The sequence below is a fragment of the Pteronotus mesoamericanus genome, unplaced genomic scaffold, assembly GCF_021234165.1.
Source record: "Pteronotus mesoamericanus isolate MK-2021 breed Mesoamerican mustached bat unplaced genomic scaffold, CSHL_Meso_final contig_164, whole genome shotgun sequence".
Taxonomy (NCBI): Eukaryota; Metazoa; Chordata; class Mammalia; order Chiroptera; family Mormoopidae; genus Pteronotus; species Pteronotus mesoamericanus.
The window spans coordinates 15,151,816-15,179,763 of NW_026555065.1; the positions used below are offsets into that span (position 1 = coordinate 15,151,816).

Sequence of the window (27,948 nt, forward strand, 5' to 3'; positions counted from 1 at the left end):
ACTAATATTCTTAATTTCTTTTGTGACTTTTTATTACACAAATAATATATGCTTATTCTAAAATTAGGTTAGGAAAAAAATATGAAATTTATAATCCTGCTGTTCTAGTTACATGCATATGTGTATTCATTATTTATAAGATTGAGATCCTATTTTAAAATAATGGTTTGTAATTTGCTTTTTAAACAGTGTGTTACCTCTCTACAGTGCTAGTTATACATAAATTGTACATTTACTTGAACAGTTTAGTGGTCTCATAGGCAAAATGGCTCTGCTGTTTCAGCAAGCTGAGATAATACCTGGGTTGGGCTAAGGATGTTGTCCTTAAAAGTTTTATATAAAGTGGGCCTGCTCTGGAACTAATTGTGATTTGGCAGTATTTTACATTCTTTTCTCAACATTGAAAGCATAAATGAAATTAAAAGCAAAGTCAGAGCAGTTAAAATTATATTTTGTTATGATATTGACTGACATTTAGTGGGACAAAGTGCTCAATTTACTACATGGTTACAACCATTTATGCCTTTGTAACATATCTTTACATTATATGTGAGCTTTTAGAGACTAAGGGGTTTTAGACTTCTTGTATTCTCCTTGGTATATGATATATTGCTTTTTAAGTACTTGCTAAATTGAATTACTAATTGCTGTATAAAGTAAAAGCAAAAATATAAGTAAACATGTATAATCAATGATTTGACAAGCTTCTACTTCACTTTAATAATGTTATCAATAATGTTAAAATTGCTTTTAATAGTAAAAGACTATTTATCTGACCTAAGAGCTGTTTTGCTTTCTGACATCCTTTCCTGTGAAACTCCCAGTTGTATTCCTAGGAGAAAATAAGCAGCCAGTATTATACCAGCTGTGCCAATCTAATTAAAACTAATGATAAATGTCAAAGATGGCGTGAAACTAATTTGATGAGCAGTTTGGAGTAGGAGGTTTCTTAATATCCATCTTAACCCTATCAAAGAAATAAGCAACTCCATAGTCTGGAGACCAAGGGCAGAGGACACACCATAGAACTGATACTGTTTTCCATATGAAAAGAGAAAAAGGGCTGGAAACTGAAAGGAGGGACCTGATGTGTTACTTTAATGGAGAAACACTTGAGATGATGTTAACATTTTATTTGATTGAATGTGAGGAACAAAGGAAAAGAATGGGAAATTATAAGACATGATATTGGGGGTGGGTTAGGTGACAAGAATGAAGAAGTACTGTGAGGCAGAGTTATATGGGAAAAATCATGCTGTGGGTGATAGGATCCCAAGTTAAAATAGTTCAGATCATCATGTATGTTAGTAGAGAATTTTTATTATGTAGATCTCAATTTTAAAAAATTCCATTGGTCAGCACTATCATGAGATCTTTCCTGGATAGGTTCCCATTGTTATTCTGTGTTTTTGTGCCCTCTTCTTTATAATAGGGTTATATTTTAGACTGTTTGGCTGAGTAGTTCTAAGTGAGAATTTTGGGGAGAAATATTCTTCCTGGTAGGAAGATTCAGGAATTTTTTTTTTTCCTTTTATGAGTAGTAAATTACATCTCAGTACTGGGATGTCCTGAAAAAACTAGGCTTTGAATTCCTAATCTTAATAGGGGTTTTTGTAGATAATATTAGTAAGTGTTTTTGAGCAGCTACTTCTGACTTGAACTATTACATATGTAAGAACTATGGAGAATGTATTTGGAATCTTTTTCCTGTAGTTAAGAGAATTTCCTTTAAAATGATCAGATCTTACAAGTAGGAAAATCATAAAATCCTTCATAATTGAAAGTACTTTGGCACTCAGTTGGATTTAGCAATCTTCTTCTTCTTCTTTTTTTTTTTTTAGACAATACACCATTTGAAAAACTTAAGAAAAGGACAAAGGAGGTCTTCTGTTCTTGTAACTCACACTGAATTAGTGCCTGATCAGATGACAACACATGAAGTTCAAAGACACATTTCCCACCATGCAAATGCACTGTGCCATTTTCACATTGCAGCAAGCATCAATCCCGCAACAGGTAAAGGATAGTTATTTTTCTTATAAATATGCTGAAATAAGGTAAATAAGTAGAAAAGTGGGACTATTTTCATAACCTGGTGTTTATGTTAATATTCCGTATTTCCTTTTAAAATAGTTCTTGATTGGACTAGGAATATATAAGGTACCATTTCTTAAATATAGACTATGTGATTCTCAGGGAATAACTTCAGATAAGTATTTTTGAGCATCTTTGTCTGTCTGTTTAGAATATAGTGAGGTTCTAAGTAAAGTGACATTTATTTGAACCTGGGAACACAAGTGGTGGTGGCCTGGTTAATTAGTGTGGTTTCCCTCCCTTTTATAAATTCACTGTTATTCATTCTTCTCAACCCTTTTATATAACTATCTAAATATGTTTTTGTATAGTTTTCCTTATACCTCAGCATACCATATTTTTCTGTGTATAATGTGCACTTTTTTCCCCAAATTTTTGAGGGAAGAATAAGGATGTGCATTACACATGGGTAACCCCTGAAATACCTTGTTTCTGTTCTTGTGTTTTGTAATTATTTGTTACATAAAATTTCTTGTACCATAATATGTTCAAAGATTCCTATTATTCCTTTATGATAAAAAAACAAATATCTAAATATAAATGAATACATAAATAATTGAATTAAAATATTAAAATGAAATATTTTTTTCCTGAAAGTTTGGGCCAAAAATGTGGGTGTACATTATACATGGCACATATGATACCTTGTTTTTTACTGTCAGAAACTTTCTTGTTTTGCCCCGAGAGAAAGATAATTTTTCTTCTAACCTTGATGTTTTCTTTTTGCTCTTTTTGTCTCATGTGGTTGAGAAATATTTTGAGGCAGGTCCAGTGTTGGAAAAGGCACATTTGAAAGCTTCTATTTAAGGGCATTGTTTTCTTTCTGCATGATAAATATATGAGAAGGCCTATAAATTTCGTTACATTGCTGGTATAACTATTGTTACATAAAGTTATAGTCATGTTTTAATGAAATGGAAGTCTATTGCTTCAGAGTGCAGAAGATTTTGTTTTTAAATGTTCCTTTATAAAAAGAGGATGTTCAGTAAATACAGTTTCAAAAGGATGATCTTTAGGATGATTCTCCCCATTTTAGCAGTGGCTGTAGATATGTGCTGTCCTTTATGGTAGCCATGAGCCACATACAGCTATTTGAGCACTTGAAATGTGGCTAGTCCAAACTAAGATATGCTGTAAAATACACACTGGATTTCTAAGACTCAGCACAGTAAAAGAATGTAAGGCCTCTCGTTAATAATTTTATTTACTTTTTTTATATGTTGAAATTATAATATTGTACATATTTTAGGCCAAATAACATGTATCATTAAAATTAACTTTATCTCTTTCTTTTTACCTTTTATAATGTGGCTACTAAAATAAAAATTACCTATGTGCCTTACTTTGTGCTTTGCTTTATATTTCTATTAGAGAGTGGTGTGCTAGCTGATTAAATGTTATTTTGCTTATAGTATCTTTTCTGATCTAAAATCTTAATTGTATTCTAAGGTTGTCTTTATAATATTAACTTGTTTTTAAAGTGATGTTGGTTTGAGATATATATAAATTTTTAACCTTTTTAAAAGAACCTTGAGTTACTATGATGAAGATGTAACTTTAAACAAAATGTAATTATTGATAGTATGTGGTAAACTTAATACATACTAGAAAACTTGGCTTTTTTAACTGTATATGCTATTCTAATCAAATGTAATAGAATTATAAGATCATTCTCTGTGGATCGATGTTCTGTCATATAATTTGAGTCTAAAGACTGGAAAAGTTTGTCATTTTGAAAAAATATTTAACATTATGCATTTGTAGCTACTGTATGTAAATACAACATTTTGGTTGGCCAAATTGATTGCTAAATGCAAATAACTTTGTATTGTAGGACTCTTCTTCTTCACCTTTTTTTTTTTCAGGAAAATTTTTGAATACATAGTAAAGCCAAAAGCATAGTACAGTAAATACCCATGTACCCTTCACCCAAATTCACCAGTTAACATCTTATCATGTATGTTTTTGTTCTCCCTCTTCTGCCCATATACAGGCTCCAGCAGAGGTAACTCAAGGCCTGCTTGAGTGTGGTTGGTAGGATAATATGGGTGTAATAATTTATAGTTTTAATTTGAACATTCACCTAAAATGTCATATGGTGTGCTTGAGTGTGATATCGTTGTGTTACAGAATTACATGCTTATGATTTTATAATAAAAGATTTTGTAATAAAAAAGGGGGCGTTATTTGTGTCGGATCCTATATATGTGTGTCTTTGCTCCATTCTCCCTGATGTTTGGCTGAGCCATTTGAAAGGAAAGTTATCACCAACGTTATCCTTAATCCCTAAATATTTTACAACATTACATAAATATTTCAAAATTTGTCTTCTAACAAAATAGGAGTTGCCTTCTTAACCATAGCACTGTTATCACATGCACAGAACATGGATAAAGTAATAGAATCTAATATATAGTTTATATTAAAGTATAGATTCTTTTTCATGCATTTCTCTTTAAACTCCTCTAATCTAGAATAGCCCCTTTGTCTCAGTTGTCAAAATAGTCTTTCAGTCTCAAAAAAATTACCTTTCATTTATCTTTTAGAATGTCTTGCAGAATGTCTCTGAATATTTGCTCATGGTAAGATTTAGGTTAAACATTTTTAGCGAGAATACTACGTAGGTACATATGGGATGTACTGGTTTATAGGGTTAATTTACAAGTCCTCTTTTGTCTGCTTTGTTTCATTTTAATCAGAAAACCCAGACTGCCATCCAGGACAAGAAAGAAAGAACAACCTTGAGCTTTCCTTAACACTGATATTTATTAATAGTGCACTATTAGGATATTCTGTGCATTTTATCTTTAGGTTTTCACTTCTTTTTACAGGGGACAATGTTTTGTTTTTCCTTTCTGTTGAATATTTTTAATATACACTGAGATTAAGGAGATTAATGTTTCTGAGTTATACTATTTTACATGAACTAATCTATATCATGAATTTCACTTATCCCAAATGCAGAAAACCTGCTATCCTTAGAAGTCTGGCTGCCTTTCTGTGTTCTGTCTCGTTATTTTCTCCCAAATTTTTAGGAAAGTTGCTAATAGTTAGAAAAGTTGGAAGAATAGCATAGTGAACACTCAGTTCCTCCACTTTGATTCAACAATTGCTATCATTTTACCACAGTTGTTTTATTCTCTTTGTATATGCACATATATATGTTTGTATGTGTGTGTATGTGTGTGTACTCACATATGTATCTGGTCATGTGTGTGGTGAAATTCATAAAATTACATCATTATTATACTTAAGAAAATTAGAAGCAATTCCATAATTTCTATTATTTAGTTCATATTTAAATTTAAATTTCTCCAGATATCTCAAAAATGTCTTTTGTAATTGCTTTTCTGTTTAGCTTTCTTTTCCCCTGTCCCCAAGCCAGGATTCAATAAAAATTTGTGCATTTGGTGTATTTAGTTTTTAAATTAGTAATTTCATTCCCTATAAGTATATGTCATTAGTTCTTAATATTTACATTTATTATTAAATTCAGTTAAAGTTTTTACATATCCTGCTAGAATTATATTTACTTGCTGTTTAGCACTTTTTCTGTGTAAGTATGGAATTGGTATTTATAAGCACTTGTAATATTTTTAAAGACATTAAAAATTCATATCAAAAACTTATGATTTTCTATTTTGTTTTCATAGATATTCCAAATGCCTTGGTGGGCACCGCGTTTAACATTGATGAAGGAAATGGAGGCTTTGTAGTTCATTGGTTAAACAACAAGGAATTTCATTTTACATCATCTACTGAAATATTTATGCACCAGTTACGAAAAATTTCTGAAAAGCAAGTAGACCATGAAAGTGATGATAGAGAAGATAGAGAAGATGAGGAGCATTCACAGGAGGAAAGGGAGAAGGGTTTACATATGAAAATAGACCATGGTTAGTATCCTGTATTCAGGTTTTTCTTTTTTTTTTTTTCTTCAAGGTAACGAGTTTTTGTAGTGCCACTTTTCATTTGTAATTCTTCCTCTTGCTGTTCTTCCTTTTGACTTTTTGATTTATTCTGCAAATATTTATTGACCATCTACTATGAATCATCTATCATTTAACTCTATATGCTTTGTTATAATGTACTGCTCTGAGTAATGTATTACTTGGAAGCCATATCCTTTTTGGGGGAATGGGTTTTGCTAATGGTAATAACGATAATGTGAATGAATTAAATTTTGATTTTATTGAGAAGCAAGAACTATAATAACTTTCAGTTCAAACCAGAAAATAGTTTCCTTCCTTTTTTTTTTTTTCTTGACTATAAATTGGAAAAGGAATTTATAGTTTTTAAAAGATGGTATGTTGTTCATTTACGGTCAAGTACATAAATGAATTTTTATAGTGTTATTAGTATGTACTGATGAATTTGTATGTGTTGATGCATTTATTTTCTGATTCAGAGTTATCCCTGGACAGAGAATCTGAGGCAGGTACAGGATCATCAGAACATGAAGATGGAGAACGAGAGGGAAGTCCTAGAACCTATTCACGACCTAGTGCACTAATGCCTCTGCCTACTGTCCTGCTTGATCGGAAGATTGAAATGCTACTAACTGAATGGAATAAGAATCCTGACATGCTTTTTACTATACACCCTGTAGATGGTACCTTTCTAGTGTGGCATGTAAAGTATTTGGATGAATATAATCCTGGAATATTTAGACAAGTCCAGGTATATTTTATTCATAAAGCAATTAGTATATTCATATATTTAAAAAAGGAAACAGATAATATGCAGATTTAGCAGGTTTTCAGAATTATTCAATGATTTTGTTTTTGATAAGCAACTGAGAAGAGATCACTTATATTGCTACCAAAATTTGTGATCTGTGACTACAAATTTTACAAATCTGGTTAATTCAAAGTAAGATGAATTTGAAATGTGATACTGAATATTTGAATACAGGTGTATTGATATTTTTTGCAATATTTAAATAAACTAAGAAGCTATCCTAAAAATGTGATTCAGGATGATCCTCCCCTTCCCCAACCTCCTGAATTTATTAACTGAATCTAGCTAGCTTTATCTGTTATCTTTTTGAACTTTAGATTTGTGGTTGTGTTTATTTATGTGTGCAGGCAAGGCACTTGAACATTTTTTTCTTCAGTCTTCTCTTATATTGTGAATAGAGAGATACTACATAAATACAGGAGAAGGATTAGACCATAAAAGTTTGAAAATGATACTTTTTGCTAGGAAGCTGAGATTCGGCATTTTAAAAATAAAAGTATATTTGGAAGACTTTTTTTGAGGGACAGGCTCCTTACACTGAATCATATAATTGTGTTTTTCAGGTTTCTTTTTCTTCTCGGATTCCTGTTGCATTTCCTTCTGGTGATGCAAGCTCTCTTAGTAAAAATATCATGATGTATGCCTGTATGAATGCTACCAGAGAGTCTCACCCCACTCTGTCACACCAAGAGATGATGCCTGTAGGCAGTCCTCACAGGTCCCAGCCACACAGTACAAATATGAACATTCTAGCTCCCACAGTAATGATGGTCTCTAAACACATAGATGGGTCTTTAAATCAGTGGGCAGTCACTTTCGCTGATAAGTCTGCCTTTACCACTGTTCTAACTGTATCTCACAAATTTAGATACTGTGGTCATCGATTTCACCTCAACGACCTGGCATGTCATTCAGTTTTACCATTGTTACTGACATCATCTCATCATAATGCTTTGTTGACTCCTGAATCAGATTGTCAGTGGGACTCAGTCAATACATTAAGTAAATTAATGGATCCTATGAAACATATGAAAGGTTCCTCGAAACAACCTCTTAGAAATGCAGCCACACGTACATTTCATGACCCAAATGCAATCTACAGCGAGCTTATTCTATGGCGTGTAGACCCAATAGGACCTTTGTCATACACTGGAGGAGTATCAGAATTGGCTCGAATTAACTCTTTACATACTTCAGCCTTCTCTAATGTAGCTTGGCTTCCAACTCTTATTCCCAGCTATTGTCTTGGTAAGTTCATTTTAATTGTGAACTTAATAAATTCTTTAAATTGTTATTTGTTATCCATAAAATGGTTTTTATTTGTCATTATTAAAAGGATTTTAAATAACTGTTCAGAATGTAGGCACCAGACTTAGTATAGAATTTTTAGACATTTTGTTTTTAATCTTTTTCCTCATAATCTATTTTCTCTTGAAATTTTTTGCTAATAAGTTTGTATCAATTTATTATGTCTGTTTAATTATGATTCTTGACCATGATTATGCCTAAAAAGTAAAGTGTGGATATTTATTTCTTGTACTTCAGCCAATAGTAAAAATAAACCACATTATAATGCAAAATGTTTACTTTCTCAGGTACATATTGCAATTCTGCAAGTGCTTGCTTTGTTGCTTCTGATGGCAAAAATCTTAGACTCTATCAAGCTGTGGTAGATGCAAGGAAATTACTTGATGAACTGTCAGATCCAGAATCTTCGGTAAGTATTTACTAACCTTTGTTAATATAATTAAGCTGACAAGGAATTCTCTTTTACTTTGTCAAAGGTCTTTGTTAGTTGGTAGTTAGGGAGTCCTGGGTTCCTGCATATGTCCTGGGTTCTGTATGACAAATGTAATTTTTTTTTAGTTTGTGCCTGAGGTGTATGAGTCAGAATTACAGTCTACACATCACACACCATTACATTTTACATTTAAAGAAATAAATTTTTCTTTTTCTAAAATATGGCAGTGCTTGACATTTTTTACTTTCTAGTTTGATTCTGTTAATCTTTTCATTGCTCAAAAAAGATTTTAAGGCAGCTTTATGAAGGTCTGTGTTTAGGTGAGACCATTTGAACTTTTTTGAGCTTGATTCATTATTTAAAAAAAAATGCTATAGGTAGAATATATTATCAGTGGGAGGCAGTATTTTACTCTGTTAGTTCTGTATCTGAACTGGGAGTTATGTATATTATCAGTTAATATTTAGATTTGAATAGTAAATTTTTCATTTACCTATAAAAACATGCCTCTTTATGAAACAACTGTTATAATAAAAATCTTTTCAATGTTGAAAACCAAAGACAATTTTTAAGTGTCTGTTTTGTGCCTCTAGATACGCAGGGGATATAGAGTATAAGTTTCAGTGTCTGCCTGTAAGGAGCTTTTAATTCATTTAAGGAGAGAAATTATTAATAAGAGGTTAAATAACAGTTTAAGACAGGAGAGGAGATGTCTGAGGATGGTTTGTAATAAATTGTCAAATAGATGGCACTAGAAGTATTTCATAAGTTAGAGGCTAGAGATAATCAGTCTAGGGTACGCATAGAAGTCTTTATTAAGAACAGTATTTAGTTTCGTTTGTCATGGATGGAGAAGATTTTGAAAGACAAATTCTTTATCTTCCCCTGAGTGAGAGAGTGGCCTGAAATATAGGAAAATACATGTAGAAATAAGGCTTACTGCAGAAACCAGTGAGAAAGTTAGCTGTACTGGAGCCAAAGGTTTGTCATAGAGAAAGTCTAGCATCTTAAAATTATAGAGTTGGAAGATACTTTAAAGATCACCTAGTCTCACCAGCTATCTGATGCTTGATTCCTCTCTACCACATTCCTGCCATTTTGTCACCTGGCTTCCAAGAGGGAGAACTGAACTCTAAAGGCAGCTCATTCTGTTTTTGAAGTACCCTCACTATGATATCAAAATACATTTCTAATCCTTAAATTCTATTTGTTAGTCCTACTTCTATTTAGAATAAGTCTAATATTTCTTACATATGAGAGCATCTCAGATATTGGAACACAACTTCCCATTTTTTTTTTTTTTTTTGTAACAGAAAAAGGATAAGGGAGGGAGAGAAACATCAATGTAAGAAACATTGATCAGTTGCCTCTTGGAGGCAGCCTGACTGGGACTGAACCTGCAGCCAAAGCATGTGCCCTGACTGGGCATAGAACTGGCACCCTTGTGTTTTGCGGAACAGTGCCCACCCCACTGAGCCACACCTGTCAGGGCTGATCACATTTTTTGTATGTAGTTGATTCATATTGAGCTGAGTCTTAAATATCCCAAAGGTTTTCTTTTTCTTTTCTGGCCAGTAAGCCATTCTGTGTTTGTGCATTTGAGTTTGGGGCCCAAATGTAGGCCTGTTTTTCCTGTTACATTTTGTCTTGCTAGGCTCAACCTAACAATGCAACTTCTTAGTATATTTTGGAATCCAGGTTCTGATATTTGTTATTGTTTTATGACTTACAGGATCAGTCTATTTGATGAATGTTGTATGTGCATCTTCACTTAAGTCAGTTATTACAATGTTAAACAAGACAGGCATGAAGAAGGAGTCTAGTAGTGTACATTTGAAATCTTTCTCAGTTTTTATTGTCTGGAATATCTCTCCAGCTTGTCCCAAGGATTTCCATGAAGGAGCTTGTTATGTACTTTGCTGAAATAAAATATGCTCTGTCTGCCAAATCTCAGTGAAAAAGGGAAGTCAGATATATGTGCTACGATTGTTCTAATAGATAGTAGGTTGAATGTATGTAACCTGATCTTTCCTGGTGACTAAACATTGTACTAAATAGATATCAAGCATTTTTTGTTTTCCTTTTTGAAAATTGGAACATTTGACTGTTTTTAGTCTTTTAGCTATGCTAGTCCCCATGATTTCTTAGAAAACATCGTTTGTTCATTGATCTCATTTATAAAATTTCCCTAACCTGGTCATTATTTTTCCAGAAAATATAAATTCACTTAGAGCAGTTAGATACATTCTTGTAATTTTTTTTTATTTATCTTGGTGTTTTACTTCAACCTTACTAATGTACTTTTTTTCTTAAAGCTTCCACTTTTTTAAATGTTAAGAAGTAATACTTATTCATTGTAGAAAATTTTTGGTTCTTTCTCCTTTTGCAGGCTAAATTTTTGAAATAGAAGATCAGAGACAATTGGACTTTTTTAATATTAAACCATCAGCCTCTGTTAATAATCTTTTCCTTTATTTCTATAATTTGAAAACAATTTATTCAATGCCTTAGTTAATATTTAAGTAAACTTTTAATTTTAGGATAGTTTTAGATTTACAGAAAAGTAACAAGCATAGTAAGTTCCCAGAATACCCCACAGCCAGCTTTCCCTATTGTTAACATATTTCTGGGATGCATTTGTCACAACTAAGAAACCATAATTGATATGATACCATTAATTAAACTCTAGACTTTATTAAAACTTAACTGATTTTCCACTCATGTCCTTTATGTGTTCGAGGATCTCATCCAATAAACGACATTATGTTTAGTTAGCATGTCTCCTTAGTCTTCTCTGATCTGTAAAAATTTCTTCATCATTTTTCTTTCTCATGACTTTGACAGTTTTGAGTAGTACTAGTTAGATATTTTGTAGAATTTTCTCTTGATTTGGGTTTGTCTGCTATTTTTGTCCAGGTTAGACTGCATTTATGAGTTTTGAGGAATACCACAGATAGGCAGTACCCTTCTCATCACTTCGTGTGATGGGTACATGCTATCAGCATGAATTGTCACTGACGATGTTAACCTTGATCTTTGTGCCAAGGTAGTGTTTGCCAGGTTTTTCCACTATGAAGTTACCTTCCTGCTTCCTACTCTTTCATGTTCTATACTTTGGAAGTTATTGTGCCACTATCCACAGCCCACACTCAAGGGAGGGGGGAATTAAACTCCACCTCTGGTTGGGGGATAGGGGCGTTAACCTTTAATCTCATTATCTCTGTAATTGAGTTTAAGTCTACTATCTGGCTATTTTTTTTCCTATATGCCCCATCTGTTTTTTCCCCGTTTTCTTCTTCTTTGTTTCTTTTTTAACTTAGTATTATGTTTCTGTTTTATCTCCATATGGGTTTATTAACTATGCAATTTGTTTTTGTTTTTAGTGTTTTATCTAGGGTTTATAGTATTCACCTTTAACCTATCATAATTTACTTTCAAATAATAATAAATCACTTCAAATGTAATTTAAACACCGTACAACACTATCCTTTCATTAACCCCATCTCCTTCTTATGTAGTTTTTAGCAGACAAGCTTTAGACCTAATTTTTTAAAGCAATTTTAAATAGTATTGTATTTTTAACTTTAGTGTGCATATGTTCATTGCCAGAATGTAGGAATACAATTAGTTTTTGTATGTTTATATTCTATTCTGCAACCTTGCTGAACTCACATTATTAGTTGTAGTTTTTTCTTGTGGATGTCTTGGGATTTTCTACATAGACAATCACATGTAAATAGGAATGGTTTTATTTCTGCCTTTCCAATTTTTATGCCTTTTATTTCTATTTCTTACTATATTGCACTGACAAGAACTTCCAGCACTGTATTGAATAAGAGTGGTGAGACTGGATATCTTTGCCTTGTTCCCGATTTTAGAGGGAAAGCATTCTGTCTTTCACCATGAAATATAAATTTAGCTGTGGTTTTTTTTATAGAGGCTCTTTATCAAGTTGAGGAAGTTCAATTCTGTTTCTGTGTGTGTTCCCAGTTTTGTTTTTGTTTTTGATTAAGCATTGAATTATCTTAAATGCTTTTTCTGTATCACTTGGTATGATTTGTGATTTTTTTCCTTTAGTTTTGGCTCACATGGTGAATTACGTTAATTGATTTTCAAATATTGAACCAGCCTTGCATTTCTGACATAAACACTACTTGGTCATGGTGTATAATTCTGTATATATATTGCTAAGTTCTATTTGCTAGTTTTTTTGTGTCTATATTTGTGAAGAATATTGGTCTTCAGTTGTCTTTTTTTTGGTATAGTATTCTTGTCTGGCTTTGGGGTCAGGTTAATACTACTTCATAAAATGAATTGAGAAGTATTCCCTCTTCTATTTTTTGGGAGAAATTATATGTACTTGGTATTAGTTCTTTAAATGTTTAGTGGAATTCCCCAGTGAAACCGTCTGGCTTAGAGATTTCTTTTTTTGGGAGTTTTAGAATTATGAATCATTTTCTTTAACTGGGCTTTCCATAGGGCTATTCACGTGACTTATTTCACATGCATGAGCTGTGGCCATTTGTGTTTTTTGAGTAATTGCTCCATTTTGTCTAAGTTACCAAATTTACGCAGATAGAAATTTCATAATATGCCCTTATTAACATTTTGATATTTGCAGGGTCTGTAGTGATACCCGCCATTTCATTCCTAATAACAGTAATTAATATTTTCTCTCTCTTTCTCTTTTCATTCTTGCTAGAAGTTTGTTAATTTTTATTGATATTTTCAAGGTGCCTTTTTGTTTTAATTTCTACCCTTTATTTTATGCCTCTTTTTTTTATTTTTTGTTCTCTTCTTCCTAGGTTTCATGAGATAAGAATTTGGATTATTGATTTGAACTTACTTTTTAATTAGGCATTTAGTGCTCTAAATTTCCCTCTCAGTGCTGCTTTGGCATTTATAAATAGTATTTTCACTTTCATTCAACTCACAGTATCCTTTGTGTTTGTAGACTTTAAGCTGTAACACTTGAGTCTCTCTTCACAAAGCTGTCTTCTCTCTGAATGTCTGTGCATGTCCTCTCCTCTTCTGCATCTTAGAAGGACACCATTCCTTGGATTTGGCATCCATCCTAAACCAGTGTGACCTTAACTTAAAACTGATTATATCTGCAAACACTCTATTTCTAAATACGGTTACATTCTGAGATTCTTGGTGGACATGAATTTTGGAAGGACACTATTCAACCCAGTATACTAACCAACTTTTTTTTTTTCATCAGTTACATTTGCAGTTGCATTTAATCAGGTACCGCCAATGTCTCCTGAGTCTCCAAACTCTTTGGAGCCATTTGACTTTTCAGAGCCTCATACTATAAGGAATTCCGAGATTTTTGTCTTTCTAAAATGTAGACTGCAGAGCTGTGTCCTTACTATTGATTTTAAATTCCTTTTTCTTTTTTTAAACACCTGAGGATGTGTTCATTGATTTTAGAAGGGTCGGGGACAGAAACATCTATGTGTGAGAGAAACATCTATTGGTTGCCTCCTCTGACCAGGGATTGAGCCCACAACCTTTTGGTGTATGAGGCAATGTTCTAACCAACTGAGCCACCCAGTCAGGGCTGTTTATCTTAAATTCTTAAAAGAACATGATTACTTTCTGTCAAGTTCCCATTTTTTTCTGCTCATCTTTTTTGTTTTCTTGTAAATCAGAGTAGCAGCCCTCATAGTTCCCTCCTCTACTGATTGTGAGTTGAAATTCAGTAGGAAGTTGTCACATGCTGTTTTCTTCCTTAAATGAGATTTTTAGTAGATGCTGAGGAGAGGCTAGCTTTTTAAAAAATTCCACAAGAAACATCTGAAAAGAGGTGAATCTTATTTTGTAGATTGAGAAGTAGACTGAATATTTTGGACAGAGAAGTAAAGTGGCTAGCTGGGAATCTATTGACTTCATCCCTGTGTCAGTCAGGGTTTAGGTGGGAAACAGATGACACACTCCTAAAGGTTTAACTGAGGAGAGTTTAGTGAAGGGACCCTTTACAAAGGTGAGCACATGGTAACCCACAAGGAGTAATAAAGCTCTCAGAGTCTAGCAACAGGATGAAGCCATCATCACCTTGCAGTAGGCAAAATAATGTTCCCCCTCCCCCAAGGTGTCCATGTGCTTATCCCGGGAACCTGTGAATGTGTTACCTCACATGGCAGAAGAGACTTTGCAGATATGAATGAACTACAGACCTTGAAATGTGGAGATTATCCTGGATTATCTATATGGACCCGGTCTAGTCATATGAGTCCTTGAAAGCAGAGAAGCTTTCCCAGCTGAGGTCTGGGAGAGCTATGACAGAAGAAGAATGGTTAGAACAATGACGATGTTGGCTTTGAAGATGGAAGAGGGGGCTATGAGCCAAGGAATGTGGCCAACCTCCAGAGGCTGGGAGAGGCCAGGAAAGAAACAGACTCCCTCCGTAGAGCCTCCAGAAAGGAATACAGCCCTGCCAACGCCTTGGTTTGGGGCAGCGAGACCTAAGTCAGACTTCTGAGTTGCAGAGCTGTAATATAATACATTTGTGTCATTTTAAGCCACTAAGCTTGTGGTGGTATTTTGCAGCAGCAGTAGAATAATAATAGCTCTATGCCTAAGGGATAGGAGAGACGTAACAGTGCACCAGGCAGAGCCTAAGTAGAGCTAGAGCTGTGGAAAAGGAGCTGCTTCTTGGGAGAGGCAGTCATCACAGAACGAGCCACTGCCAGAATGGTGGGGAGCAAGGGGGAAAATACCCCAGCCTCTTTCTTCTGTCCAGTCTCTGGCCACTGCTTCCACTCAGCTGCACTCAACTGAAGCTGAAGAAGGCCTGGGAGCAGGTGATACAATCCAGAAATCACTAAAGCACAGAACAAGACAGATACGGGTGGGGAATGGATCATGGTTTAGATACAAATAAAGAACAGTCAGCGAAGTCCACAATTTTTGCCCTTAGCATCTCTTTCTGTTCCTTAGATGAGGAAACTCTTTATTTCCAAGGTAGGGGAAACAGATTCCCATTTGGTATTGTATCATTGTGTAATGATGCTGGCTCAGTCGTAATAAGTACTACTTGGAACCTAAATTGTTGTTCTTGTACCATCAGTATTTGTCACAGCAGGGAAATTGGTGAAAAAAAAGAAACAATTAATGGAAAGCTCTTCTAGCCCCTGTGTTTATAGAATGTAGTCACAAAGCCAACTTTTGATAATCATGGCCTTCTTTTCCCACCACCAAAAAGGTTTTTTTTTTGTTTTTAGAGCCCCAATTGTGGGGACAGGAATAAAAAATTCTGTTGATGGGTTATTAGATGTAATAGGGAGAGGGGTTAGTTCTACCTCCATCCTTTGGTTTGGAGACCTAGCTAGGAAGGAAATGGAACATTAGTTTAAGCCAGATACCTACAGTGTGGAGGACAGCACCCCACCACAGAGGGTATTATTCCCTGGCTGGGGCTGTTATTTCAGTAAGGCATTCTGCTCTATTCAGCTGCTTCCAGGTGAAGAGCCACTCGATTATCACAAGCCAAGTGCCATACTTCTTCCAGATGGGCCCGAAGTGGGGTGAGTGAGACACTCACCTCAGGTAAAAACTTGAGGGAGTACCAAAAAAAAGTAATCAAGATAAATGGTATTTTAATGCAACATTTTAAACAATCAGTGTTAAAGCAAAAATGCCATGATGAACAAAATGCCAACATTTTAAATAAAGATAGTATCTAACAGTGTCATGGTGAACCATGTTGGATCCTGAGGCAAAAGGAAGGATATTTACCCTGTAAATCATGTTCCTGTATTTTTTTAATGGTTAATTTTTACCCAGGACATTAAAGTAGTTGAAAAGTATTGCAAGTTGAAAGTAAGTATATTAAAACTAACAACATTATTTTAAGTTTACATATTTATACCAAAAACAGAATTCATTATAATTCTTACTTTTCAGGTATAAAGCAAATTCTTCAGGAATATTATTGAAATGTCTGTCTTGGAGCTTTAAGGTTGCAAAATGAAGAAGACATGTTAAAAGACCTAGATGCCTTGCAGCTATATAGTATTGATGTAAACACTATTGATTTTTCTAACTGCTTAATTTAAAAAATGATAATAAGACTGAGTATAACAAGTTGCAGTAATTCTTTGACCATTTGAATTGTTACTGTCAATCAGTTAATTTAAAGGGACCTTTAATGTGTGAGGTGCTGTATCATATTGACAGTAGATTCATAAATTGTTGATTATTGACATTTTGTGTTTTTTATTTACAGAAACTTATTGGAGAAGTATTTAATATTGTGAGCCAACAGTCTACTGCTCGACCTGGCTGCATTATTGAACTTGATGCAATTACCAACCAAGTAAAAACATGCTTTTGAATTGGTGATATTTAATATATTTTATCCCAGTGTTTATATTTCATTCTCAAAATAATCTCGTTTGATACTATACACAGCCAACTTCTCTTGTATTTCTTGTAATTCTCTTGTAATTCTTGTAGTGAAAAATCCAGTGATTTAGGAATTATTCTTCTCCACTTGAATTGTATCTGTGGCCGTATTTTCTTGTTTAAAGATTATCCGATTCAGTTAGGGAAGCCATGAGGGAAAATATTGTACCACTGCATAGATGCTTGGTTTGTGGTTTCTCTTATATTATTACTCATTTCAGCTCAGTAGAGGGTGACTTCATCTTTAGAGTGTTTGTCTTGTTAGGCTGCATATTAGATATTTCTATGATGTCCATTAAAATGCAGGTGAAAATAAGATCAAAATAGCCAGTGTTCTTCCCCAGCTACCACTGAGGAAGTGAGAACCCTTCTCCCTGTAGGGAGTTTGTAAATTCACTCTAGCTCTCAGGTTATTTGTTTCTTTAGGATCATGTTTGTGGACTAAGAGACAGAACTAATATAGTCATTCTGAATATTAAAAAAAGATTACTTTGGTGAGGAAGTTGCCAATAATTTTGACATGGGAATGAAGAAAGAGCCAGTCATATTTAGAAACAACTGTAATGTCATCGTTTTACCATGGTGCCTTGCACATTTTCTGGGGGTGGGGGGAATGTAATAATTTTCATCAATGTAGAGAAATTACCACATCAGTTCTTGGCAACAGATCTGTGGATGCTAGACTCAAATTACTGATGCTTCCTAGAAAATCCTTAACTTTTCTGTTGCTTAGTACAATGTCTTTCTTACAAATTCAACATGTGATTCCTTTTTCTGTTCCTTAGCGATAGGGTAGGAGAGTGGATTGCCTTCATTCCCACAGATATCTTAATTTTTAATGGAAAGGATATTAAATTCATTCCCCACTTTAGCCCATTCTTTACTCTTACCATAGGATATTAATATAGTACATTAAATACTGATGATATTCCCTGGTATTCTGCTTTTCACTTCATACTTGCTCACAATTTTTCCCTCCTAGTAGTGGCTGTCTTTAATACAAGGGCTGGTAAACTGGAAGCACTGGTAAATGACTTAGGCTTTTTTATAAATGATAAAGTTTAAAAGTCATTCTAGGTTTGTGTCTAATGTACTGTATGATTTCTATATCTATGAAGAAAAGACTCTTTCCTTTTATTCCACTTTTTTTCTCTGGGCGAGGGGCCTTTTACGCTATGAATGGGAAAAGATTTTTTTTCATATTTCTACTTTGAAATCTGTGGGGTGTCCATCTAATTGTCTTGGCACACTTGTTAATAGGCTCTTGTTGGGATTTAGCCTTTCCTTGATTTTCTGTTCATTTTTTTGTGGTTCTAAGTCATCATTTGTGATTGTCTTTATTTTTCTCTGGTCTGAAAACATGGTAACAGCTGACAGTGATGCTTCATCCACCCTTCTGGAAGCCCCAGTTACATTTCAGTACATTTCTCCAGAGATGCGTCATCCTCACTGGCTATATTAGGATTCCTTGTAATTCCCACCATACTGATTTACTGGGAGTATATATTGTACTTTGAGAACCTTTCTGGTTTTTATTTATTTGTATTTTGAAGGAATTACCAAAACCAAAGGAATCCTTTACTAGTGTTCCTTACATAGTTAGCTTTGCCTTTTCAGCTCAATACTTTTGAGCTCAGACTGGTATAGATCACTTAACTGTTTTGTTTTTGTTTTTTGAATATGTTCTTTTGAGAAACAAATCTGTCGGTTTGTTTTTATTAGAGTCCCTCTTCTCTGCTATTGGCTGTAGCATCTTTGAAAGTATTTTTCTCTGCCCAGATAGTTCTGATGATTTTTTTTTCTGTTACTTTTTTCTCACTCCTCAATTAGTCAGTAGATAAAGAGTGGAAATTGTTAGAGAGATTTATTTCTTCTACATTAGTGTTCTTTTAAGGTGGAGGTATGAGGGAGATAAGGAATTTCAAAAATTAAAAACTTCATTTTTTTCATATTTTTAGTGTGGTTCAAATACACAATTGCTTCATGTGTTTCAAGAAGACTTCATTATAGGATATAGACCACATAAGGAAGATTTGGAGAAAAAGGAAACAGAAGTATTTTTTCAGCCATCACAAGGTATTTTTAAAAAAATAATCTTGAGTTTACTTACCTTAATATTAAAAAAAGGCCTTCAGAAAGTTTTTTGCGTATAGATCTTTATATCACAGGTCATCACTCTTGTAATTTTAGCAAATATACCAGTTCTGTCAGAATTGGTTATTTGTAGATTTGGAGGGCATGTGGCTGAAATTACATTTTGAAACAGTTTCATTGGCAACATAGACTTCTGTTAAGAGATGTTATTTATGGTACTACTTGGCTGTGAAGAAAAGAAGGAAATCTTACCTTTGGTGACAACATGGATGGACCTGGATAGTGAATGCCAAGTGAAATCAGCCTGTCAGAGAAAGACAAATCTCACATGATTTCATTCATATGTGGCATCTAATGTGCAAAATAAACTAACGAAATAAGAACAGACTCATAGATGCCGACTAACAGCTATCAGAGGGGAGTGGGGTGGTGGGGTTGGGTGAAAAGGTGAAGGGATTAAGCAAAAAAAACCCAAACTCATGAACACAGACAGCAGTGTGGTGATTGCCAGGAGGAAAGGGGGTGGGGGGACAAGAAGAGGATATAGGGGATACCTGGTGAGAGAAGGAGACTTGGTGGTGAACACAATACAATATACATATAATGTATTATAGAATTGGACGCCTGAAACCTATATAATTTTATTCACCCATGTCACTAGTAAATTCAATAAAAAGTAAATAAATGTTATTTATGAAACCTAGTTTGTTTTAAAAATTAATTTTAATTGTTTATAATTAAATTATGCTAAATGGTAGTAAGTTCCCTGTGGTATCTTAAGCAAACCAATTAATATTAGTATGAATTCAAAATATAATAGTAAATTGCTATATACTGTTGTTGAATATAAGGTATAAGGTATTATATTGCATGGTATGCCAGAAACCTCAGATATGCTATGAATTAAAGGGACTTACAGTTTTCTCCTGAAGTATAACATTTCTTTTTTCTTTTTATGAAAGAAAGTAGTTCTTCATAAGACTTTTCAAGAACAAACCATATGCCCTGGGGATGGGTAGCTCAGTTGGCTTAGAGCATCATCCTGACATGCCAAGGTTGCGGGTTTGATCCTCGGTCAGGGAAAACATACAAAAATCAACCAATGAATGCATAAATAAGTGGAACAAAAAATTGATGTTTCTCTCTCTCCAAAAAACATCAATTAAAAAAGAATAGAACATATCATGTTTACTTTAAACTTCAATATTTAGCTTAAAATGTTCCCTTTAGAAGGTACAACTTTGTAATTATAAAACTGCCATGTTGTATTTGAACAGAACCTATTGAATAGTGTACTTTCTATTAGAAAGAAGGAAAGACATGTTCTATTTTAATCTTTTTTAGTTGAAAAGTTTCAGATACTTTAACTCATTTGATTATGATGGTAATGAACATATTTTACTTTCTTAGTATAGCTTTTTAAAATTTTTTATTTTTTGTAATTTATTTTTTCAAGCCATCACACTTTCTTAGTATAGCTTTTATCACAGAATTGTATATAGACATTTAAAGAAAGTATTTCTAATGAATTCATACAGATAATTTTCTTTTATTTAGTGAAAAATCAGAATAAGTCTGTATCTTCTATGAAGCTTAGTTCAAATATCTTTTCACCTGTCAGACCAGTAATTTTATCCTTTCATGTCTCTTTCTTTATATGCCAGAACTTTTCTCTTTTATAAGTTATTCAGTTGTCATGTTCAGTTTTATTTTACTATCATTATAGCATAACAGTACTACTTTATAGATTTAAAATTTGCTTTTCCATAACATTTCACCTTTATCTGAGAAACTTTTTTTATATGCTTTCCAATAAAGCAATTTCTAACTATACTATTTCTAACAGTATATACATGCCAACCTACTAGAAAACAATGCTTATGTAAAGTTGGTGTTTTTCTTTATAATACAATTTTTTTTTGTGGTAGTGGTGGTTGTAATATTTTTAATTAAAAGACTTGCATTTAAAAATATTTTTTATTTCCATCTTTTGATAATTCTTTGTCACTGCAAAATCAGGCCAAAAACCCTGACCAGTGTGGCTCAGTTTGTTGGCCCTCATCCCACAACCAAAAAGGTTGCTGGTTCAATTCCCAGTTAGGGTACATGCCTGGGTTGTGGGCCAGGTTCCCCTGGGGTGTGTGAGAGGCAATCACTCAGTGTTTCTCTTGCACATTGATGTTTTCCTCCCTCTCTCCCTTCCTTTCCCTCTCTCTAAAAATAAGTAAGTAAAATCTTTTTAAAAAATCAGGCAAAAAGATTTTTTTAATTCCTTTCTTGATTTTCCTTTTGTTTTCATGCAGAATTTCTCTGATATTCTTTCTGATTTTATAGCTGTTTTCTTAAAAGACCCAATATGTATAAAATGATGTGTAAATATGTATAAAATTAATTACTCTTAATTTTTAAAAATGTCACATATTTGAATTAATCTCCTTATGCCCATAATTTAGATGGAAGATTTTAAGATTTTTTTCACAATTCATCATTTTTTTCCTTTTTTCTGAAATATTTTAAAGAAAATCCAGCCATCATGTCGTTTCACTCCTGTGTACTTCCATATACATTTGTAAAAATGACCTTCTTACGTGTGTGCTAGTAGCACACTGATAAAACAACAGGTATCCTCAGAACTGTGTAGTAACTCATCCATGCTGATGCCATTCACTTGTCTCAAAAATGTTGGGAATTTTCATTTGTTTTTAATTTGTTGGGTTGATATCCAAACCAAATTCACATTTCATGTTTCATTGTTTGTTGAGAGTTTTAATCTAAAGGAATCCCCCTTTATGCTCATTATGCCACTGAGTTATTTTATTTTTAAAAGATTTTATTTATTTTTAAAGAGAGAAGAATGCAGGGAGAGAAGGAAAAAACATCAATATGACAAAGAAGCATCGATCGGTTGCTTCTTGCAGGCACCCCAGTGGGGGATCAAACCGGCAACCCTAGGCATGAAGCCTTGATGAGGAATCAAACCTGCGATCTTTCACTTTGGGGAATGGTGCCCAACCAAGCCACACTGGTTATGACGCCACTGAGTTGTTTAGAGAGAGTTATTGTCTAGAAATTTCTCTGACTAGTTGCTTGTGAAGACATCTCATCTTTTTCTTGAAAAGTGTGAGTTAGCTCTATACACTTGATTAGATGCAGGTTCTCAACTTCTTAGGTGATGCTATGTACTTCATCTGTATCGCACCAGAAAGAACATGTTAAGAAGTCTCATTTTCAGTGATGCCAAGAGTTAGAAGATTCAGGTAGAGGCTCCAATGCAAAGATTGCCAGCAATCTTTTTTTTAAATTGAATTTATTGGGGGTTATAAAATTATATAGGTTTAAGGGATATTCTATAATATATCATCTGTATATTGTATTGTGTGTTCATCACTCCAAGTTCCAGCAGTCTTTTTACATCATTGTTTCTTCCATTGATAAGGTTGCTTTTGAATCAGTTATTTCATTAATAATAACAAAACCTTGGCTCAGTAGCTCAGTTGGTTAGAGCATTGTCCTGATATGCCAAGATTGCGGGTTTGATCCCTGGTCAGAGCACATAAGGAATCAGTCAATAAATGTATAAATAAGTGGAACAACAACTCTCTCTCTCTCCTCCTCCCTCCCTTTCCTTTCTCTCTTTAAAATCAAAAAATAAAAAATAATTACAAAATTATGATTTTATAATTCTGTTAGTTCTCATTTATTTATTAGCTGGAAAGCATTTGTAAAGAATAACTTTGTCTAATCAACTGGAGCTATTTGGCTACTTGAAATAAAGTAATTTTTTGAAAAGGCAGGGTAAGTGCTTAGTTCTTTCCCTTTAATTGACTGTTTCAGAGGAAGGGGTTTGTTCCCAGGTTAATGCCAGGGGTTACTAAAGAATTTGTAGTTGTTTGGTGTTTTCTTTTGGGTATCATATCAACTCATTTAAAAAAACTCTTTATTGAAGAAATGAAGAATAATATAAATATATACATGTATATAAAAGAACTCATATTACTCATAGATATTTATATTCTTAGCATATTTCCAACAGTTTTCAGGGTTTTTTTTTTAATGCTCGCATTGTCTTAATATATATAAATTAGGCTAGTGAGGATCCTTTCAAGTTGGTCCTCTGAGTCCTTTTGACAAACCTTGTTAGTTTCTGTAGTTTACCTTCTTTCAGGCATAGTTAGATGTCCTAGGCTCATCTTGTAGATATCCTTATGAGAATGGAGTCATCGCTCCAAACTGTTTTTTTAATGGGGAATGGGATTTAGAGAGCACAGTCTGGGCCCAAGCCCTGCTCATTGCCACTGAGGTGTCATTATGGATTTTCATTTTTAAGGAATCTTTTTGTTGGCCTGTGTAGATATCATTTTCATATATGAGGAGTACAATTTACATATATGACTAACAGGGAAAATTATGTCCCTAAATAATGTTTTTTTCATAAAAAATGAATAAAGTGTCTAGGAAGTCTCTTCTGTGCCAGTACCACTGCCCCTACCCCATGACTTAAAAAAATGTCCTTTTCATGTAGGAAAAACAAAATAAATGTTTATTTCATTTTTCTTTTTAATTGCCAATTTTTGAAATAAGGAATTAGTGCCCCAGATAGTCGAAGGGGTGTTCAATGAGACACTCTTGGCTCTTGTACTATCCCTCCCTCTCTTGTTCTCTCTGTGTCTGCCTCTTTCCTGTCTTTCTCTTCCTTTCTGTCCTCTTTCCATTTCTTCTTGTTTCTCTTTTCCTTTTTTTCTTGTGTGCCCTCTCACTCTCATTTGGTATTTTTATGAATTCTTTTTCTTAAAAAAATATATCAATGTGTTTTAATAGGTTATATTCATTTTTATTCTCTGACGCTTATATTGTCCCATCTTGACTAATAGCCGTCCCTTCATGTTGACGTTTGTATACTTTGACGTAGTCCCGTTAGTCTTGATAGCTACCTAACTTTTGCAAAAAAATTGTATAAAACTGCTTCTACATGTCTGTTCCTCTCCCTCCCTCCCAACTTTTATGCTTATTAAGAGATGTTTTTAAAAAGTATCTTTTAACTTTATAAAAACATATTAACTTAAATATTCTTTTTCTTTGAACAATAGGCTATCGCCCACCACCATTTTCAGAAAAGTTTTTTCTAGTAGTAATTGAAAAGGACAGCAATAATTACTCTATTCTCCATATGTGGCACCTTCATCTTAAATCTGTACAGCCATGTTTAGGTAAGTAATTTTCATGTAGTGATGATGTGAAATTCTATTTTATTGAATATGCTTTAGGTTACTTAATTCTTTAAAATGAAGAACTGGAAGTTGAGTTGGAGAATCAAAGTATGTATATGCTAGGCTTTAAATTACAATGTCATAAATCATTAATGAAACAGATTAATCTAAAAAACATTATGGATACATTAGACATAAAAACAAAAGCTTGATTGACTTATTTTTGTCATCAATACTTAATGTTTATTATGACCATTCTAGATACTATGTTTCTGTAAGTCAGTTTTGCTATAGAATTAATCCTTACTTTTCTGTTGATTAATACATATTTTGTATCACTAAAAGGACCAGATTTGCTATTTAGAAAAAACGTGGTTAAACATCTGAACTGAAGCTCATAAGTAGAACTGTTTTGGTAGTACATTAGGAACTGCAGCACTGATAAAAAATTACTTTAGGCATGAATTTGCTATACACATTTGTATTAATTCCTTAACAAAGTAGAATATAGTATGAAGCAAAGGAATTGATCATTGATATTACTTTCTGAGAGAGAATTCTTAAAATGAGCCGCATAGATAGCCATATCAAACCAAATTTCCTTTAAACTACTTAAAATGTTTAAGTTACTAAAATATTTTATTCTTATATAATTTATTTTATACGCTAAACATTTACTACATGAACTAATTTTTATATATATACATTTTTTTTCCTCTTTGTAATCCAAATTATTGGGAAATTGTATAAGTAGTGGTTCTAACTGGGCCATGAACTGGCATTAGCAAAACCAAATGATTTGATAGAACATTTTTACCTGTGGCTAGTACAGCCTAATCTTCTTGAGACAGCAGGAATCCAAAAATTATTTCAAAGCCTTTGGAGTTCTTGGCATTAGTTGTTGTTTCACAGAAATGCAAGAGTAGAGAAATCTAAAAACAGCTCATCAGGAAGATGATTCTTAGCAGAGACTATAGTATCTAGAGTTGAGTAGAGAGCCAGGGATGGTTCTGAAAAGATTAATGGAAGTAGTAGCAGATCCTTGTGGTAGGACGGGAATCATGTGATACCTTCTGTCCCTACTGCTTATGAGCAAAGTGTCCCACTGCTGTTTTCCTAAGGCCAGGGCTAGTGTAGAGTTGCTTGCCTATCCTTGTTTGTGACAATAATATACGATCACAAACAATGATATTTCAGTAGAGTCAAACAAATAACATTCTCTTTTCAACTATGACGTAAGCACCTATCTTTTGGCTCTATCATTCACAGCAGATTTAAGATAGTGTATATTGCCATTCACAGCTAATACTTGAGTTTATCAGTGTGTATAAAATCCTGGCAGAATTTCAAATCATAGGTTTCAATTTAGATGGGGAAGAGACATGTTGAGTAACTTCTAGGTGCCAGGCACTGAGATACGTGTTTTATATATAGGACATAGAGACTATCTGCACTTTACTGATGGAGTACTATTAAGTAACTTGACTAAGTCCAACATCTAACTTGTCACAAAATCAAGTCTTTGGCTGTAAAGTCTTTTCTTTTTTTCCTGCTCTTACTTTCTTTCTTAGTATGAAATATATATTAGAAAATTGCCTGTTTTACAGGAAGAGAAATGTAGTTCAACCTTTTTTGCTGACGGTGAAGTGCATTCCTTAGACAATAATAGTGATGGAGCCAGGAGTGGTATTTCTGTCTTCTGACTACCTATTCAAGTTTGTAGTCTTATTCTATTTTACAAAAAAAGTTTGCATATTTCATCTTGAGTGTTCAGCCATTATAAAAGAGAGTGATGTGTTTAATTTCCACCAACAACAAAAGAGGATTGATTATTACCTCTTTTGCATTCTGGTGCTTCTTTAGATGTAGATAGCAGTAAGACCTCATCCTTGTCCTTGATGAATTCATAGACTAAGGTGGGGAGACAGACACAGAAAGAAATAAATGTACTGCTTTTTAATGTTTTATGTAGCAGAAGCACAGGTAACTGAATCTGTTTAGAGATTTATATTTGCTCTTGTGTGAAAGGTTGAAACTCTTTGGAAGAAGATCAAGATCAGTGTGCCTTACAAAGCCAGTCAACTAATACTATATTGAATTTGATTGGAACTTTTATTTTTTGAATTTGTTCTTGAAATTATTATTTTATTTCAGCACTTAATATTTAAGAGGCTGGTATTTTAATATCTTCTTTGCCATAGCTAGTTATGTGATCTAAAATCATTAAGTTTTCCAAGTTTAAATTTCTTTATACATTAAGTGAGGACAGTACCTTGTTATTTCTCAAAGTTCAATTCATGCCTTTTCTGTTTTAGCAACACCTGGCCTGCTTATTAATGCAGATATCTGGGATCTACCCGAAAATAACTGAATCAGTGTCTTTGTGTTTAGGCCCAGGTACCTCTATGTTAATGAGTTCCTCAAGGTTTTTATGTCTTAAAGCTTGAGAACATTGGACCATATGACTTAGGGTATTTTTCTAGTTTTTAAAAAATTATATTTTATTGATTATGCTGTTACAGTTGTCCTGATTTTTTCCCTCTTTGCCCCCCTTCACGCAGCACCCTCCACTCCCGCAGGCAATCATCCCACCATTGTTTATGTCCATGGGTCATGTGTATAGGTTCCTTGGCTACTCCATTTCCTATACTGTACTTTGTACCCTCGTGGCTATTCTGTAACTACCTATTTGTACTTCTTAATCCCCGCACCTCTTCACCCATTCCCCTATACCTTCTCCCTCCCATCTGGCAACCATCAGAATGCTCTCTGTATCCATGATTCTATCTCTGTTCTTTTTGCTTAGTTTTTTAGATTCAGTTATTGATAGATAACTGATATTGATAGATATTTATTGCCATTTTATTGTTCACAGTTTTGATCTTTTTTTAAATAAGTCCCTTTAACGTTTCATATAATAATGATTTGGTGATGATGAACTCCTTTAGTGTTTTCTTGTCTGAGAAGCTCTTTATCTGCCCTTCGATTCTAAGTGATATCTTTGCTGTGTAGAGCAATCTTGGCTGTAGGTTGCTGCTTTTCATGGCTTTAAATATTTTTTCCAGTTGCTTCTAGCCTGCAAAGTTTCTTTTGAGAAATCAGCTGATAGTCTTATGGGAACTCCCCTGTAGGTAACTAACTGCTTTTCTCTTGCTGCTTTTGAGATTCTCTCTCCATCTGTAACCTCTGGTGTTTTAATTATGTGATGTGTCTTGGAACGGGCCTATTTACATCCACACTGTTTGGGACTCTCTGTGCTTCCTGGACTTGCATGTCTATTTCCTTCACCAAATTAGGGAAGTTTTCTTTCATTATTTTTTCAAATAGATTTCCAGTTTCTTGCTCTTTCACTGTCCTTCTGACACATCTATCATGTGAATGTTGGACTTCTTGAAGTTGTGCCAGAGGCTGCTTATACTATCCTTAATTTTTTGGATTCTTTTTTCTTTTTGTTGTTCTGATTGGTGGTTTTTTGCTTGCTTATGTTCCAAATCATTGATTTGATTCTTGGCTTCATCCACTTTACTCTTGTTTCTCTGTAAATTGTTGTTTCTTTTTTCTTTACATTTATTTATTTTTAGAGAGAAGGGAAGGAGGGGAGAAGGAGAGGGAGAGAAACATCTAGGTGCCAGGGATACATCGATTGGTTGCGTCTCACAC

The 27,948-nt window shown here is 33.7% G+C and overlaps 1 protein-coding gene across 2 annotated transcripts in view; it reads left to right on the plus strand.

The window, feature by feature from the left end:
• DMXL2 (Dmx like 2) overlaps positions 1 to 27,948 on the plus strand; it is a 134,525-nt gene that overhangs the window by 56,500 nt on the left and 50,077 nt on the right. For both annotated transcript variants that reach the window (XM_054565427.1, XM_054565428.1), the window contains exons 9-16: positions 1,842 to 2,016; positions 5,748 to 5,990; positions 6,503 to 6,774; positions 7,398 to 8,082; positions 8,430 to 8,551; positions 16,809 to 16,898; positions 18,946 to 19,063; positions 24,169 to 24,288. In XM_054565427.1, coding sequence (XP_054421402.1) covers positions 1,842 to 2,016; positions 5,748 to 5,990; positions 6,503 to 6,774; positions 7,398 to 8,082; positions 8,430 to 8,551; positions 16,809 to 16,898; positions 18,946 to 19,063; positions 24,169 to 24,288 — 1,825 coding nt within the window. The remainder of the gene's footprint in view (positions 1 to 1,841; positions 2,017 to 5,747; positions 5,991 to 6,502; positions 6,775 to 7,397; positions 8,083 to 8,429; positions 8,552 to 16,808; positions 16,899 to 18,945; positions 19,064 to 24,168; positions 24,289 to 27,948) is intronic.